Source organism: Scyliorhinus torazame, chromosome 22, assembly GCF_047496885.1.
Source record: "Scyliorhinus torazame isolate Kashiwa2021f chromosome 22, sScyTor2.1, whole genome shotgun sequence".
NCBI lineage: Eukaryota > Metazoa > Chordata > Chondrichthyes > Carcharhiniformes > Scyliorhinidae > Scyliorhinus > Scyliorhinus torazame.
Genome location: NC_092728.1, coordinates 25,052,644 through 25,069,094, shown reverse-complemented (window position 1 = coordinate 25,069,094; position 16,451 = coordinate 25,052,644). Strand labels below are relative to the sequence as shown.

Below are 16,451 nucleotides of genomic sequence, written 5' to 3'. Positions count from 1 at the left end.
TGAATGTGCCAAATTGGGGGAAGGCTAATTATAACAATATTAGGCAGGAACTGAAGAACCTGGATTGGGGGCGGATGTTTGAGAGTACATCAACATCTGACATGTGGGAAGCTTTCAGATGTCAGTTGAAAGGGATTCAGGACCGGTATGTTCCTGTGAGGAAGAAGGATAAATATGGCAAATTTCAGGAACCTTGGACAATGAGAGATATTGTAGGCCTCGTCAAAAAGAAAAAGGAGGCATGTGTCAGGGCTAGAAGGCTGAGAACAGATGAAGCCTGTGTGCAATATAAGGAAAGTAGGAAGGAACGTAAGCAAGGAGTCAGGAGGGCTAAAAGGGGTCACGAAAAGTCATTGGCAAATAGGGTAAAGGAATATCCCAAGGCTTTTTACACCTACATAAAAAGCAAGAGAGTTGGCCCACTGAAGAATAGGCAAGGGAATCTATGTGTGGAGCCAGAGGAAATGGGTGAGGTACTAAATGAATACTTTGCATCAATATTCACCAAAGAGAAGGAATTGGGAGATGTTGAGTCTGGAGAAGGGTGTGTAGGTAGCCTGGGTCACATTGAGATCCAAAAAGATGAGGTGTTGGGCGTCTTGAAAAATATTAAGGTAGATAAGTCCCCAGGGCCTGATGGGATCTACCCCAGAATACTGAAGGAGGCTGGAGAGGAAATTGCGGAGGCCTTGACAGAAATCTTTGGACCCTCACTGTCTTCAGGTGATTCCCGGAGGACTGGAGAATAGCCAATGTTGTTCCTCTGTTTAAGATGGGTAGCAAGGATAATCCAGGGAACTACAGGCCGGTGAGCCTTACTTCAGTGGTAGGGAAATTACTGGAGAGAATTCTTCGAGACAGGATCTACTCCCATTTGGAAGCAAATGGACGTATTAGTGAGAGGCAGCATGGTTTTGTGAAGGGGAGGTTGTGTCTCACTAACTTGATAGAGTTTTTCGAGGAGGTCACAAAGATGATTGATGCAGGTAGGGCAGTGGATGTTGTCTATATGGACTTCAGTAAAGCCTTTGACAAGGTCCCTCATGGCAGACTGGTACAAAAGGTGAAGTCACATGGGATCAGGGGTGAGCTGGCAAGATGGAAACAGAACTGGCTAGGTCATAGAAGGCAGAGTAGCAGTGGAAGGGTGCTTTTCTGATTGGAGGGCTGTGACTAGTGGTGTTCCGCAGGGATCAGTGCTGGGACCTTTGCTGTTCGTAGTATATATAAATGATTTGGAGGAAAATGTAACTGGTCTGATTACTAAGTTTGCTGACGACACAAAGGTTGGTGGAATTGCGGCCAGCGATGAGGACTGTCCGAGGATACAGCAGGATTTAGATTGTTTGGAGACTTGGGCGGAGAGATGGCAGATGGAGTTTAATCCGGACAAATGTGAGGTAATGCATTTTGGAAGGTCTAATACAGGTAGGGAATATACGGTGAATGGTAGAACCCTCGAGTATTGACAGTCAGAGAGATCTTGGTGTCCAGGTCCACAGGTCACTGAAAGGGGCAACACAGGTGGAGAAGGTAGTCAAGAAGGCATACGGCATGCTTGCCTTCATTGGCCAGGCATTGAGTATAAGAATTGGCAAGTCATGTTGCAGCTGTATAGAACCTTAGTTAGGCCACACTTGGAGTATGGTGTTCAATTCTGGTCGCCACACTACCAGAAGGATGTGGAGGCTTTAGAGAGGGTGCAGAAGAGATTTACCAGGATGTTGCTTGGTATGGACGGCATTAGCTATGAGGAGAGGTTGAATAAACTTGGTTTGTTCTCACTGGAACGAAGGAGGTTGAGGGGCGACCTGATAGAGGTCTACAAAATTATGAGGGGCATAGACAGAGTGGATAGTCAGAGACTTGCAAGATTTAGAGGAGATGTACGAGGTAAGTTTTTTACACAGCGGGTAGTGGGTGCCTGGAACTCGCTGCCAGAGGAAATGAAATGAAATGAAAAGCCCTTAGTCGCCACATTCCGGCGCCTGTTCGGGGAGGCTGGTACGGGACATGAACTCGCACTGCTGGCCTGCCTTGGTCTGTTTTAAAAGCCAGCTATTTAGCCCTGTGCTAAACCAGCCGCTAGGTGGTGGAAGCAGGGCTGATAGTGACGTTTAAGGGGCATCTTGACAAATACATGAATAGGATGGGAATATAGGGAAATGGACCCAGGAAGTGTAGAAGATTTTAGTTCAGACGGGCAGCATGGTCGGCGCAGGTTTGGAGGGCCGAAGGGCCTGTTCCTGTGCTGTACTTTTCTTTGTTCTTTTGTGTGTGTGGATGTGTGTGTGCATGCTTGGATGTGTGTGTGTGCATGCGTGGATGTGTGTGCGTGCATGCGTGGATGTGTGTGTGCGTGTGCATGCGTGGATGGGTGTGCGTGTGCATGCGTGGATGGGTGTGTGTGGGCATGCGTGGATGTGTGTGCGGGGCAAAGAAGGATGATGTGTTAGAACGCGCTGCGTGGTGAAGCCTGGGTGGTTGACATGATAAACGCGGAGGCGAGGATTCTTGCGCCCAACCCTCCCAAGGGCAGCATCCCAGATTTGCCCTGGATGTGACGGGACCTCTCGAGCTGCTGTGCAGGGAGGAAGGTTGGGTCCTCTGATTTGTGGAGACGCTCCTGTGAGGGGTCTAGCCTTCAAAGCATTGCATTCAGGGAGGAGATGGTTTACTGACTGTAATCCAGACCACCAGGTTAATGCTCGGGAGATGGTGTCACAGCGGTAATCATAGAATACTGGAATTCCTGCTAAGCAGAAGGTGGCGATTTGACCCATTGAGTCTGCACCGACCCTCCGAAAAAGCACCCCACCCTGGCCCACTCCCCCCGCCCTGTCGCCATAACCCCGCCTAACCTTTGGACACGAAGGGGCAATCCACCTAATCTGCACATTTTTAAAAGTTCACTATACGGGATATGGGTGTCGCTGGCTAGACCAGTATTTATTGCCCATCCCTAGTTGACCTTCAGAAGTTGGAGATGAGCTGCCTTGACCTGCTGCAGTCCCGTGAGTTGCAGGTACACCTGCAGTCCTGTTAGGGAGGGCGTTACAAGATTTTGCCCCAGCGACAGTGAATGAACGGCGATATATTTCCAAGTCAGGGCGGTGAGTGACTTGTAGCACTGCTGCCTCATGGCGCCGAGGACCCAGGTTCGATCCCGGCTCTGGATCACTGTCAGTGTGGAGTTTGCAAGTTCTCCCCGTGTCTGCATGGGTCTCACCCCACAACCCAAAAAGATGTGCAGTGTAGGTGAATTGGCCATGCTGAATTGCCCTTTAATTGGACAAAAAGAATTGAGTACTCTTCATTCATTTATAAAAAAGGGTGGTGGGTGACTTGATGGGAACCTCCAGGTGGTGGGGTTCCCAGGTATCTTCTGCCGTTGTCCTTCCAGATGGTAGCGGTTGTGGATTTGGAAGGTGCTGTCTGAGGAACCTTGGTGAGTTCCTGCAGTGCATCTTGTAGATGGTACACACGGCTGCCACTGTTCGTCGGTGCTGGAGTGATTGAAGGGGGAGCAATCAAGCAGGGCTGCTTTGTCCTGGATGGTGTTGAGCTTCTCACGTGTTGTTGGAGCTGCACTCACCCAGGCGAGTGGGAGAGTCCATCACACTCCTGACTTGTGTACCTTGTAGATGGTGGACAGGCTTTGGGGGGGGAGACAGGAGGTGAGTTACTCCCCGCAGGATTCCCAGCCTCTGGCCTGCTCTGGGGGGCACAGTATTGATATGGCTGGGTCCAGTTCAGTTTCTGATCAAGTATAATCCCCCAGGAGGCATGATTGGGCACCTATTTGGACTGTGGGCAGTAACAGGAGCACCCAGAGGAAACCCTCGCAGACACAAAGCGAATGTGCAAACTCCGCACAGACAGTCGCTCACATCCGGATTTGAACCCGGCTCCCTGGTGCTGTGAGGCAGCAGTGCTAACCACTGTGCCACCCTAATATCACAAGGCTGGAACTGCAAATACCCAATTGCCCTGGGGGGGGGAGGAGATGTTGGACCCGGATGATTAGCACTGCTGTCTCACGGAGACGATGTCCCAGGTTCGATCCTGGCCCTGGGTCACTGTCCGTGTGGAGTTTGCACATTCTCCCCGTGTTTGCGTGGGGTTCATCTCCTCAACCCAGTGATGTAGGATTGGCCACGCTAAATTGTCCCTCTAAAAATGAAAAAAAAAATTTAATACATTTCGTAAAATCTGGAATTATAACGCAAGTTTCCAATCTGTTTTACGAACGTCCCCCTTTCAGGGGAGGGAAATCTGCCGTCCCTACCCCGGTCTGGCCGACACGTGACCCCAGACCCCGTACAGCAATGTGGTTGACTCTTAACTGCCCCCCCCCCCCCCGCCCCCATTCCCCCTGAAATGGCTACAAGCAAGACACTCGGTTCAAGGGGACGCCCCACATCACCATTGTTAGGATCCCGGATGAGAACCCAACAATCTGTAAAACTGTGAGGAAAGTAAACTCCGCTACAGGGCTGATAACACTGCCCAAACGGTCTCTTTTATGTTAAAACAAACTTTAATTTCAATGCAAAATCAATCACATTAACATCAAGGTAAGAGCTTTACAGTTAACCGTTCAAACAGTTCTTCAATAAAAGGGAAAAGCTTTAACTTACTCCCTACACCTGCAACTAGATATATATTCCAATTAAGCAAACCAATAGTTCAAAGACCACTTATAAATAAAGTTAACAATCAGGTTTACTTGCTTTTCCTTGTGCAAAGACCATGGAGAGAACCTTTCGGGAGCCAGCTGAAGACCTGCCTTGTCAGATCAAAAACCTATGGCAAACTGCAAAACTACAGGTGGACCTGGCTCCACCCCTTAATTACATCATAAGACATTTTTCGGTGGTCTCACACCAAGATGTCCCATGGCCCGTTTATCCGGGACGAAGCACCGTCCCTCATCAATTATCTACACTCCAGGGATCCTCCACAATCAAAACAGTGCTCCATTAGCCAGCTATCTGTGGGCAAGTCACTGGTTAAAATCAAAGATTGCCTGATACGGGCCCTGAATCACAGCTTTAGCAGGCATTCTGCCTCTGTGCACCTTAAAGCAGGATTTTTAATAGCATTCCTGCAGCAAATAGAAATATAATCGACAGCAGTTACTTGTGTTAAATTGCACGTCAGAACCTTGCATTGCTTTGATGTATGGACTGCGGTGTTGGGGGGGGGGGAGGCTTCCATTGAGTTTCAATTCCCCACTAGAGGCTGGGTGACAATTCTGAAGCCCACCACCAGTGTCTCTTCCCCCCCCCCCCCCCCCCACCCCCTCCCTTGAGCAGACAGTCACGAGCTCCCTCGCCAGACAGCCATTGGGATGTCTAACCAGGGCGAGCAAAGAATGGACAGATTTGCGTTCCCGTGGCACCTGTCACACACAACATGGCATCCCAGAGTGTTTTAAGGCCATCGGAGGGGTAGTAGCCGTAGTCGGAACAAAGAAAGTACAGCACAGAAATAGGCCTTTGGCCCTCCAAACCTGCGCCGGCCATGCTGCCCGTCTAAACTAAAACCTTCTACACTTCCGTATCCCTCTATTCCCAGCCTACTCGTGTATCAAGATGTGGTGACCATTTTCTTTTCCCAAAATGCATTTTTTATTGGCCCACAGCGAGGCCCAACAAAGGCCAGTATGGTTACAACCGGGTCATCCATTTCCTGCTTGAAGAGCGATAAATGTCAGCCCTCCCCCCACCGACGCCCAGAACACCGGGGAGTTCTCCCTACCCCTGTCCTGCACTTCATCCGAGAGTGGTTGAGGTATTTTTTCTCCTCAATGTCCACCTCCATTTCAGGAGGAGCTGGCTAAGTGAGTCCTTGAGGTGCGGGTAGGTTTACTGCTGACAGGGCATGGTGGGGTCTGGGTACGGCCCTGGAGCCTCAAGCTCCACGTTCGCACTTAGGGCCCTGGAGCGAGGACTCGAATTACCTTCGTAATTGCAGAAGAAAAAAATAATAACTCGAGTAACTTGGCCCTCCCTTCCCCCACCCTCTCACAGAAGCGCGACGCAGCCCCTGCGACCCCTAAACCCGCCGTCAAGAAGGACCTGAACCAGTGGGTCGATGTTGGAGTAATCAAGGGGACAACGAGCATGGTGACGCACTACCACCTTCCGCCTGAAGGCACGCCGGCCAGAGATGTAAGTAGAAGGCCTGCCTGCTCTTCATGCCCAGTGCTGCTCTGCCTGAGCCCGGGGTCCCTCGGTGCCGGTCCTTTAATGGCATGGCGCTCCCTTGGCAGCAACACGACGCTCCCTCGGCACCAGCCCTCCAATGCGTGTGGCGCTGGCACTCCCTCGGCACCGGCCTATGACAATGCGGCAGTCCCTCGGTGCCATCCCTCAGACAGTGTGCCACACCCTCGCCACCAGACTGCCTGGCATTCCCTCGGTGCCGGTCTTGCGATAGCGCGGCGCTCCTTCAGTGCTGGCCTGACGATAGCGCGTCGCTCCTTCAGGACCGGCCCGACGACAGCGAGGCGCTCCTTCGGCTCCGACTGCGCGGCACTCCCTCGGTGCCGGCCCTCAGACTGCCCGGTGCTCCCTCAGCACCATCCCGACGCCAGAGCGGTTCTGGCAATGTGCACTCCCTCGGCTCCAGCAATGCGGTGTTCCCTCGGCTCCAGCAATGCGGTGTTCCCTCGGCTCCAGCAATGCGGTGTTCCCTCGGCTCCAGCAATGTGGCATTCCCTCGGCTCCGGCCCTCTGTTTTTCACGATATGTGGTGTTTCCTTTCCTCCTCTTCCTGTGTAGGATGATTCGGCGCCGATTCCAGACCACAGCCAGTTGAAACGGCAGGAACTGCAGCCGGGCACCGCCTACAAGTTTCGGGTAGCGGGAATCAATGCCTGCGGGCGAGGACCTTTCAGCGAGATCTCTGCATTTAAAACATGCTTGCCTGGCTTCCCGGGAGCTCCCTGTGCCATTAAAATCAGCAAGGTGAGGGACCCATCCTGGTGATTGCTCTGAAATGGTCGCACACCCTAATATCTTTTAGATTCTCGCCCAGCGGAGACAACCCCTTCAGAATCTCCGACGTCACAATGAGATCACCTTTGGTTCTTCAAAACTCCAGAAAATATAGGCCTGTTTTGCTCCGCCTCCCACCGTAGGACAACCACCCCCACCCCCACCTCCGCTCCTCATCCCAGGGATCCCAATCTGGTGAATGCGAGTATATCCTCTCAAAATGTGGAGAAAAAAAACTGCCTTAATTCCGGGTGTGGTCTCAGCAAAGTTGTGCATGATTGAAGCAAGACCCTCCCCCCTGAGCCTTATACTCCAATCTCCTGCGCAACATTCCAGGCGTTTATCGGCCTGTCCGTTGCACTCAACTTTCCGTGCAGCAACAGGATGTGGAGCAGGTGCAAAAATAAAAATTGACCGGGCGAAAGTTGAGCCCAGGGGCTACATCGAGCAGGAAAGACTGAACAGGCCGCGCTCTTTCATCGCAAAAAGAGAAGGCCAAGGTGGGCGGTGACCTGATCACGGTCTTCAAAATGAAGGCGGGAGTTTTGATAGGATCGACGTCAAGAAGACTCTTCCGCATGTGGGGAGGGGTTGCGGAGACCGGAACTAGGGGTTATCAATATAAGACTGTCACTAATATTTAAAAAAAATATTTATTCATGACATGTGGGTGTCGTGGGCAGGGCCCAACCCTAAATGCCCCTCGAGAAGGTGGTGGGTGAGCCGCCATCTTGAACCGCTGCGGTGAAGTCTGATGTAGGTACACCCACAATGCTGTTAGGGAGGGAGTTCCTGGATTCTGACCCAGCGACAGTGAAGGATCGGCCGATGTATTTCCAAATCCGGGGGTGGGGTTGGGTGGGGGAAGAGACTCGGAGAGGTGGTGGGTGTTACCCATGGCATCCGCTGCCCTGGTCCTACGGAGGGAGGGGGAGGGTGGGTTGAGGTGGCGGGTGTGGGCGGCGCTTGTCTTTGGATCCTTGGTGAGTCGCTGCAGTGGACCTTGTGGACGGTACAGATGGCAGCCGCTGTGTGTCGGTGGGCGGAGGGAGCGGACGTTTGTGGACGGAGTGCTGATCGGGCGGGTTTTGTCGCGGATGGTGTTGAGGTTCTTGAGTGTTGGAGCCGTGCTCATCCAGGCGATTGGGAGTTTCCGTCACATTGTAGGATTAAGCAGAATTCACCCAGAGTGAGGAGAATGTGGAACTCGCTCCCATGGGGAGTGGGGAGAATGTGGGACTCGCTCCCACGGGGAGTGGGGAGATTGTGGAACTCGCTCCCACAGGGACTGGGGAGAATGTGGGACTCGCTCCCGTGGGGAGAATGTGGGACTCGCTCCCATGGGGAGTGGGGAGAATGTGGGACTCGCTCCCACGGGGAGTGGGGAGGATGTGGAACTCGCTCCCACGGGGAGTGGGGAGAATGTGGGACTCGCTCCCACGGGGAGTGGGGAGAATGTGGGACTCGCTCCCACGGGGAGTGGGGAGGATGTGGAACTCGCTCCCACGGGGAGTGGGGAGAATGTGGGACTCGCTCCCACGGGGAGTGGGGAGGATGTGGAACTCGCTCCCACGGGGAGTGGGGAGAATGTGGAATTCACTCCCAAGGGGAGTGGGGAGAATGTGGGACTCACTCCCAAGGGGAGTGGGGAGAATGTGGGACTCAATCCCATGGGGAGTGGGGAGGATGTGGAACTCGCTCCCATGGGGAGTGGAGAGAATGTGGAACTCGCTCCCACGGGGAGTGGAGAGAATGTTGGACTCGCTCCCACAGGGAGTGGGGAGAATGTGGGACTTGCTCCCACGGGGAGTGGGGAGAATGTGGAACGCGCTCCCACGGGGAGTGGGGAGAATGTGGAACGCGCTCCCACGGGGAGTGGGGAGATTGTGGAACTCGCTCCCACGGGGAGTGGGGAGAATGTGGAACTCGCTCCCACGGGGAGTGGAGAGAATGTTGGACTCGCTCCCACAGGGAGTGGGGAGAATGTGGAACTCGCTCCTACCGGAAAGAGGAGAATGTGGGACTCGCTCCCAAGGGGAGTGGGGAGAATGCGGAACTCGCTCCCACGGGGAGTGGAGAGAATGTTGGACTCGGTCTCACAGGGAGTGGGGAGAATGTGGAACTCGCTCCCACAGGGAGTGGGGAGAATGTGGGACTCGCTCCCACGGGGAGTGGGGAGAATGTGGGACTCGCTCCCACGGGGAGTGGGGAGAATGTGGAACTCGCTCCCACGGGGAGTGGGGAGAATGTGGGACTCGCTCCCACGGGGAGTGGGGAGAATGTGGGACTCGCTCCCACGGGGAGTGGGGAGAATGTGGAACTTGCTCCCACGGGGAGTGGAGAGAATGTGGAACTCGCTCCCACGGGGAGTGGGGAGAATGTGGGACTCGCTCCCACAGGGAGTGGGGAGAATGTGGAACTCGCTCCCACGGGGAGTGGGGAGAATGTGGGACTCGCTCCCACGGGGAGTGGGGAGAATGTGGAACACGCTCCCACGGGGAGTGGGGAGAATGTGGGACTCGCTCCCACGGGGAGTGGGGAGAATGTGGGACTCGCTCTCAGTGGGAGTGGGGAGAATGTGGGACTCGCTCCCACGGGGAGTGGGGAGAATGTGGAACTCGCTCCCACGGGGAGTGGGGAGAATGTGGAACTCGCTCCCACGGGGAGTGGGGAGAATGTGGGACTCGTTCCCATGGGTAGTGAGGAGAATGTGGAACTCACTCCCACGGGGAGTGGGGAGAATGTGGAACTCGCTCCCACGGGGAGTGGGGAGAATGTGGGACTCGCTCCCACGGGGAGTGGGGAGAATGTGGAACTCGCTCCCACGGGGAGTGGGGAGAATGTGGAACTCGCTCCCACGGGGAGTGGGGAGAATGTGGGACTCGCTCCCACGGGGAGTGGGGAGAATGTGGGACTCGTTCCCACGGGTAGTGAGGAGAATGTGGAACTCGCTCCCACGGGGAGTGGGGAGAATGTGGAACTCGCTCCCACGGGGAGTGGAGAGAATGTGGAACTCGTTCCCACGGGGAGTGAGGAGAATGTGGAACTCGCTCCCAGGGGGAGTGGGGAGAATGTGGAACTCGCTGCCACGGGGAGTTGGAAGGGGAGCGAAGCCAGATGAACACGTGAATGAGAAAGGAATAGAGGGATACAAGGATAGTGGTTGATGAAGTGGGAGTGGGATGAGGCCGGTGCGGGGGAAGAAACGACAGCAGGAAGCAGAGCCACTGAATGATCTGATTTTGTGCTGTAAATTCCGGCTTGTGTTCCCTCTGCAGAGTCCGGATGGAGCCCATCTGACGTGGGAGCCTCCTTCCATGACGTCGGGCAAGATCATCGAATACTCCGTGTACCTCGCCATCCAGAGCACCCAGTCCATGGAGCTGAAGCCCAACAGCCCGGCACAGTTGGCCTTCATGCGCGTCTACTGCGGCCCCAATCCCTCGTGCCTGGTCCAGTCTGCCAACCTCTCCAATGCCCACATCGACTACACAACCAAGCCTGCCATTATCTTCAGGATAGCAGCCAGGAACGAGAAAGGCTACGGACCCGCCACGCAAGTCAGGTGGCTCCAAGGTTCGTGTTTCTGTCTCGAGCTCCCCCCTGTCTGTCTGTCTCTCTCTCACTCAATCTCTCTCACTCAATCTCTGTCTCTCTCTCTCTCTCTCTCAATCTCTCTCACTCTCAATCACTCTGTTCCCCCCACCACTCTCTCTCTCCCTCTCCACCCCTCTCTCACTCTCTCCCCTCGCTCCTTCCCCCTCCCCCTCTCCTTCCCTCCCCTTTCTCTCGCCAGCCCGCTCACTGCTCCCTCACTTGCCCTTTTTTCTCTCTCTCCCTCTCTCTCACTCTCTCCCCTCTCTCTCTCCCTACCCTCCCTCCCCCTCCACCCCTCTCTCTCTCTCTCTCTCTCTCTCTCTCTCTCTCTCACCCCCTCCACCCCTCTCTCCCTCCCCCTCCACCCCCTCTCTCTCTCTCTCTCCACCCCCCCTCTCTGCTTCACTCCCCTTTCTCTCGCCATCCCGCTCAGTGCTCTCACTTGCCCCTTTTGCCCCCCTCTCTCTCTCTCTCTTCCCCATCTCTTCCTCTCCCTCCACCCCCTCTCCCTCCCTCTCTCTCACTCTCTCCCCTCTCTCTCTCCCTCCCCCTCTACCCCTCCCTCCCCTCCACCTCTCTCTCTCTCTCTCTCTCTCTCTCTGCCTCCCTTCTCTCTCCCTTCCCCTCCACCCCTCTCTTCCCCCCTCTATCTCCCTCCCATCTCTCTCTCTCCCTCCCCCTCCATCCCCCTCTCTTTCTCTCACCCTCTCTCTCCTTCCCTCCCCTTTCTCTCACCATCCCTCTCACTTGCCCCTTTTTCCTTCTCTCTCTCTCTCTCCCATCTCTTCCTCTCCCTCCACCCCTCTCTCCCCCCTCTCTCTCTTGCCCCTCTCTCTGCCTCTCCCTCACATGCACACTCTCTCAAACTCTCTGATACACAGACACACCTTCTCTCACATAGAATCTCACTCCCCACATGCACGCTCCCTCACTCTCACATTCCTGACGTACACAGAATCTGTCTCGCCCTCTCGCACACAAAACAACATCACAAACTCTCTCTCGCGCCCGTGCTGTCTCACTGTCGAGCGCAGCGACCTGTCGCGACTCCATTCCGCCCGCGGCCTCGCTGCTGCCCACTCGCTCTCGTGCCCGCAGACCACACACACAGTGCCCACCTCTGCTGGCCCTGCTCTCCTCCGCGACCCATCTCCTGACTTGCTGAACTGTTGCTCCACCGTGCCTACCCCCCCCCAGGGCACTGTTCTAGCCTCAGGGAGACGACTGGGCTAGTAACCCAGATTGCCCAGGCTAACTCTGTGGGACAAGTGCATTCGAACCCCACCATTTCAGCGGCAGGAGTTAATATCTGGATTTAAATTACTTGTGCTCAAGGTGTCCGTGAAACAATCATCGATTGTCGGAAAATAAAAAAGCCATCTGGTCCACAAATGTCCCGCTACATCGCTGGCCGCAGGCGAATATTGAATGTCTTTTCGCCCTTTTTTTCCAGAGACCAACAAAGATGGCTCGGTGGTGAAGCCTGCAGTGAAACGAACCATCAGCTCCCCGGAAACGTAAGGGATTTGTCCACTGGTTTGTGGCTGAGGGGGCAATGGGGGCAGGGGCTTTCCCCAGGGCCCGGAGGTGGGGTTTTGACGTGTGGCCAGTCCCATTGGGAATGAATCATTCCAACTCCTTTCACCTGTGTGCGGGAGAGGAGAGAGAGCCGCAACCGTGACGAGACCCGGCAGCAAACTGCCCAAAGGTTAACGGTCATCCCTCCCTCTGCTGCCTTGGGGCTCACGACCAGCACGATGCTATCAGTGCTGAGGGAGCGCTGCACTGTGGGAGGGTCAGTGCTGAGGGAGCGCCGCACTGTCGGAGGGTCAGTGCTGAGGTAGTGCCGCACTGTCGGAGGGTCAGTGCTGAGGTAGTGCCGCACTGTCGGAGGGTCAGTGCTGAGGTAGTGCCGCACTGTCGGAGGGTCAGTGCTGAGGGAGCGCTGCACTGTCGGAGGGTCAGTGCTGAGGGAGAGCCGCATTGTCGGAGGGTCAGTGCTGAGGGAGCGTCGCTCTGTCGGAGGGTCAGTGCTGAGGGTGTGCCGCACTGTCGGAGGGTCAGTGCTGAGGGAGATCCGCACTGTCGGAGGGTCAGTGCTGAGAGAGAGCCACACTGTCGGAGGGTCAGTGCTGAGAGAGCGCTGCACTGTCGGAGGGTCAGTGCTGAGGGAGCGCCGCACTGTCGGAGGGTCAGTGCTGAGGGAGCACTGCACTGGAAGGGTCAGTGCTGAGGGAGCACCGCACTGTCAGCCGTTCAGTGCTGAGGGAGCGTCGTACTGTCGGAGGGTCAGTGCTGAGAGAGCACTGCACTGTCAGGGTCAGTGCTGAGGGAGCACCGCACTGTCAGGGGGTCAGTGTTGAGGGAGGCCCGCACTGTCAGGGGGTCAGTGCTGAGGGAGCGGCGCACTGTCGGAGGATCAGTGCTGAGGGAGCGCCGCACTGTCTGGGTCAGTGCTGAGGGAGAGCCGCACTGTCGGAGGGTCAGTGCTGAGGGAGGACCCCACTGTCGGAGGTCAGTGCTGAGTGAGTGCTGCACTGTCGGAAGGACAGTGCTGAGGGAGCGTCGCACTGTGGGAGGTCAGTGCTGAGTGAGTGCTGCACTGTCGGAGGGTCAGTGATGAGGGGGCGCCACATTGTCAGAGGGTCAGTGCTGAGGGAGTGCCGGACTGTCGGAGGGTCAGCACTGAGCGAGCGCCGCACTGTCGGAGGGTCAGCGCTGAGGCAGCATCCCACTGTCGGAGGGTCAGGGTTGAGGGAGAGCCGCACTGTCGGAGGGTCAGTGCTGAGGGAGCGCTGCACTGTCGGAGAGTCAGTGCTGAGAAAGCGTCGCCCTGTCGGAGGGTCAGGGCTGAGGGATCGCCGCACTGTCGGAGGTTCAGTGCTGAGGGAGCGCCGCACTGTCGGAGGGCCAATACTGAGGGAGCACCCCACTGTCGGCGGGTCAGTGGTGAGGGATCGTGGCACTGTCGGAGGGTCAGTGCTGAGGGAGAGCAGCACTGTCGGTGGGTCAGTGCCCAGTGTGCGCTGTCGTAGGGTCAGTGTCCAGGGAGCGCTGTCGGAGGGTTAGTGTCCGGGGAGCGCTGTCAAAGGGTCAGTGTATCCAGAGAGCACTGTCGGAGGATCAGTGTATCCAGGGAGCGCTGTCGGAGGGTTCGTGTCCAGGGAGCACTGTCGGAGGGTCAGTGCTGAGGGAGAGCCGCTCTGTCGGAGGGTCAGTGCTGAGGGAGCACCGCACTGTCAGAGGGTCAGTGCGGAGGGAGCGCCGCACTGTCAGGGGGTCAGTGTTGAGGGAGGCCCGCACTGTCAGGGGGTCAGTGCTGAGGGAGCGGCGCACTGTCGGAGGGTCAGTGCTGAGGGAGCGCCCACTGTCGGGGTTAGTGCTGAGGGAGTGCTGCACTGTCGGAAGGACAGTACTGAGGGAGCGTCGCACTGTCGGAGGGTCAGTGATGAGGGAGCGCCACATTGTCAGAGGGTCAGTGCTGAGGGAGTGCCGCACTGTCAGGGGGTCAGTGCTGAGGGAGCGCCACAATGTCGGAGGGTCAGTGCTGAGGGAGCGCCACAATGTCGGAGGGTCAGTGCTGAGGAAGCGCCGCACTGTCGGAGGGTCAGTGCTGAGAGAGAGCTGCACTGTCAGGGGGTCAGTGCTGAGGGAGCGCCGCCCTGTCGGAGGGTCAGTGCTGAGAGAGCACTGCACTGTGGAAGGGTCGATGCTGAGGGAGCACCGCACTGTTGGGTCAGTGCTGAGGGAGCGCCGCACTGTCGGAGGGTCAGTGCTGAGGGAGCGCTGCACTGTCGGAGGGTCAGTGCTGAGGGAGCGCCGCACTGTTGGAGGGTCAGTGCTGAGGGAGCACCGCACTGTCAGAGGGTCAGTGCTGAGAGAGCACTGCACTGTGGAAGGGTCAGTGCTGAGGGAGAACCGCACTGTCAGGCGGTCAGTGCTGAGGGAGCGCCGCACTGTCGGAGGGTCAGGGCTGAGGGAGCGCCGCACTGTCGGAGGGTCAGTACTGAGGGAGTGCAGCACTGTCGGAGGGTCAGTGTTGAGGGAGTACCGCACTGTCGGAGGGTCAGTGTTGAGGGAGTGCTGCACTGTCGGAAGGACAGTACTGAGGGAGCGTCGCACTGTCGGAGGGTCAGTGATGAGGGAGCGCCACATTGTCAGAGGGTCAGTGCTGAGGGAGTGCCGCACTGTCAGGGGGTCAGTGCTGAGGGAGCGCCACAATGTCGGAGGGTCAGTGCTGAGGGAGCGCCACAATGTCGGAGGGTCAGTGCTGAGGAAGCGCCGCACTGTCGGAGGGTCAGTGCTGAGAGAGAGCTGCACTGTCAGGGGGTCAGTGCTGAGGGAGCGCCGCCCTGTCGGAGGGTCAGTGCTGAGAGAGCACTGCACTGTGGAAGGGTCGATGCTGAGGGAGCACCGCACTGTTGGGTCAGTGCTGAGGGAGCGCCGCACTGTCGGAGGGTCAGTGCTGAGGGAGCGCTGCACTGTCGGAGGGTCAGTGCTGAGGGAGCGCCGCACTGTTGGAGGGTCAGTGCTGAGGGAGCACCGCACTGTCAGAGGGTCAGTGCTGAGAGAGCACTGCACTGTGGAAGGGTCAGTGCTGAGGGAGTGCTGCACTGTCGGAGGGTCAGTGCTGAGGGAGCGCCGCACTGACGGAGGGTCAGGGCTGAGGGAGCGCCGCACTGTCGGAGGGTCAGTACTGAGGGAGTGCAGCACTGTCGGAGGGTCAGTGTTGAGGGAGTACCGCACTGTCGGAGGGTCAGTGTTGAGGGAGCGCCGCACTGTCGGATGGTCAGTGCTGAGGGAGTGCCGCACTGTCAGAGGGTCAGTGCTGAGGGAGCGCCGCACTGTCAGGGGGTCAGTGCTGAGGGAGAGCTGCAATGTCGGAGGGTCAGTGCTGAGGGAGTGCCGCACTGTCGGAAGGTCAGTGCTGAGGGAGCGTCTCACTGTTGGACGGTCAGTGCTGGAGAGCGCCACATTGTCGGAGGGTCAGTGCTGAGAGAGTGCTCCACAGTGGGAGGGTCAGTACTGAGGGAGCGCCGCACTGTCAGAGGGTCCGTGCTGAGTGAGAGCCGCCCTGTCGCAAGTCAGTGCTGAGGGAGCGCCGCACTCGGAGGCTCAGTGCTGAGGGAGTGCCGCACTGTCAGGGGGTCAGTGCTGAGGGAGCGCCACAATGTCGGAGGGTCAGTGCTGAGGGAGCGCCACAATGTCGGAGGGTCAGTGCTGAGGGAGCGCCGCACTGTCGGAGGGTCAGTGCTGAGAGAGAGCTGCACTGTCAGGGGGTCAGTGTTCAGGGAGCGCTGTCGGAGGGTCAGGGAGTGCTGTCGGAGGGTCAGGGAGCGCTGTCGGAGGGACAGTGTCCAGGAGAGCTGTCGGAGGGTCAGTGTCCAGGGAGCGCTGTCGGAGGGTCAGTGTCCAGGGGGCGCTGTCGGAGGGTCAGTGTCCAGGGAGCGCTGTCGGAGGGTCAGTGTCCAGGGAGCGCTGTCGGAGGGTCAGTGTCCAGGGAGCGCTGTCGGAGGGTCAGTGTCCAGGGAGCGCTGTCGGAGGGTCAGTGTCCAGGGAGCGCTGTCGGAGGGTCAGTGTCCAGGGAGAGCTGTCGGAGGGTCAGTGTCCAGGGAGCGCTGTCGGAGGGTCAGTGTCCAGGGAGCGCTGTCGGAGGGTCAGTGTCCAGGGGGCGCTGTCAGAGGGTCAGTGTTCAGGGAGCGCTGTCGGAGGGTCAGGGAGTGCTGTCGGAGGGTCAGTGTCCAGGGAGCGCTGTCGGAGGGTCAGTGTCCAGGGAGCGCTGTCGGAGGGTCAGTGTCCAGGGGGCGCTGTCAGAGGGTCAGTGTTCAGGGAGCGCTGTCGGAGGGTCAG

At 57.2% G+C, this 16,451-nt stretch overlaps 1 protein-coding gene across 3 annotated transcripts in view; it reads left to right on the top strand.

Annotated features, from left to right (window-relative positions):
- The window catches only part of LOC140398970 (host cell factor 1-like), a 119,884-nt gene that overhangs the window by 96,967 nt on the left and 6,466 nt on the right, over positions 1-16,451 (top strand). For all 3 annotated transcript variants that reach the window (XM_072487986.1, XM_072487985.1, XM_072487987.1), the window contains 4 exons: positions 6,036-6,176; positions 6,789-6,974; positions 10,283-10,580; positions 12,055-12,118. In XM_072487986.1, coding sequence (XP_072344087.1) covers positions 6,036-6,176; positions 6,789-6,974; positions 10,283-10,580; positions 12,055-12,118 — 689 coding nt within the window. The remainder of the gene's footprint in view (positions 1-6,035; positions 6,177-6,788; positions 6,975-10,282; positions 10,581-12,054; positions 12,119-16,451) is intronic.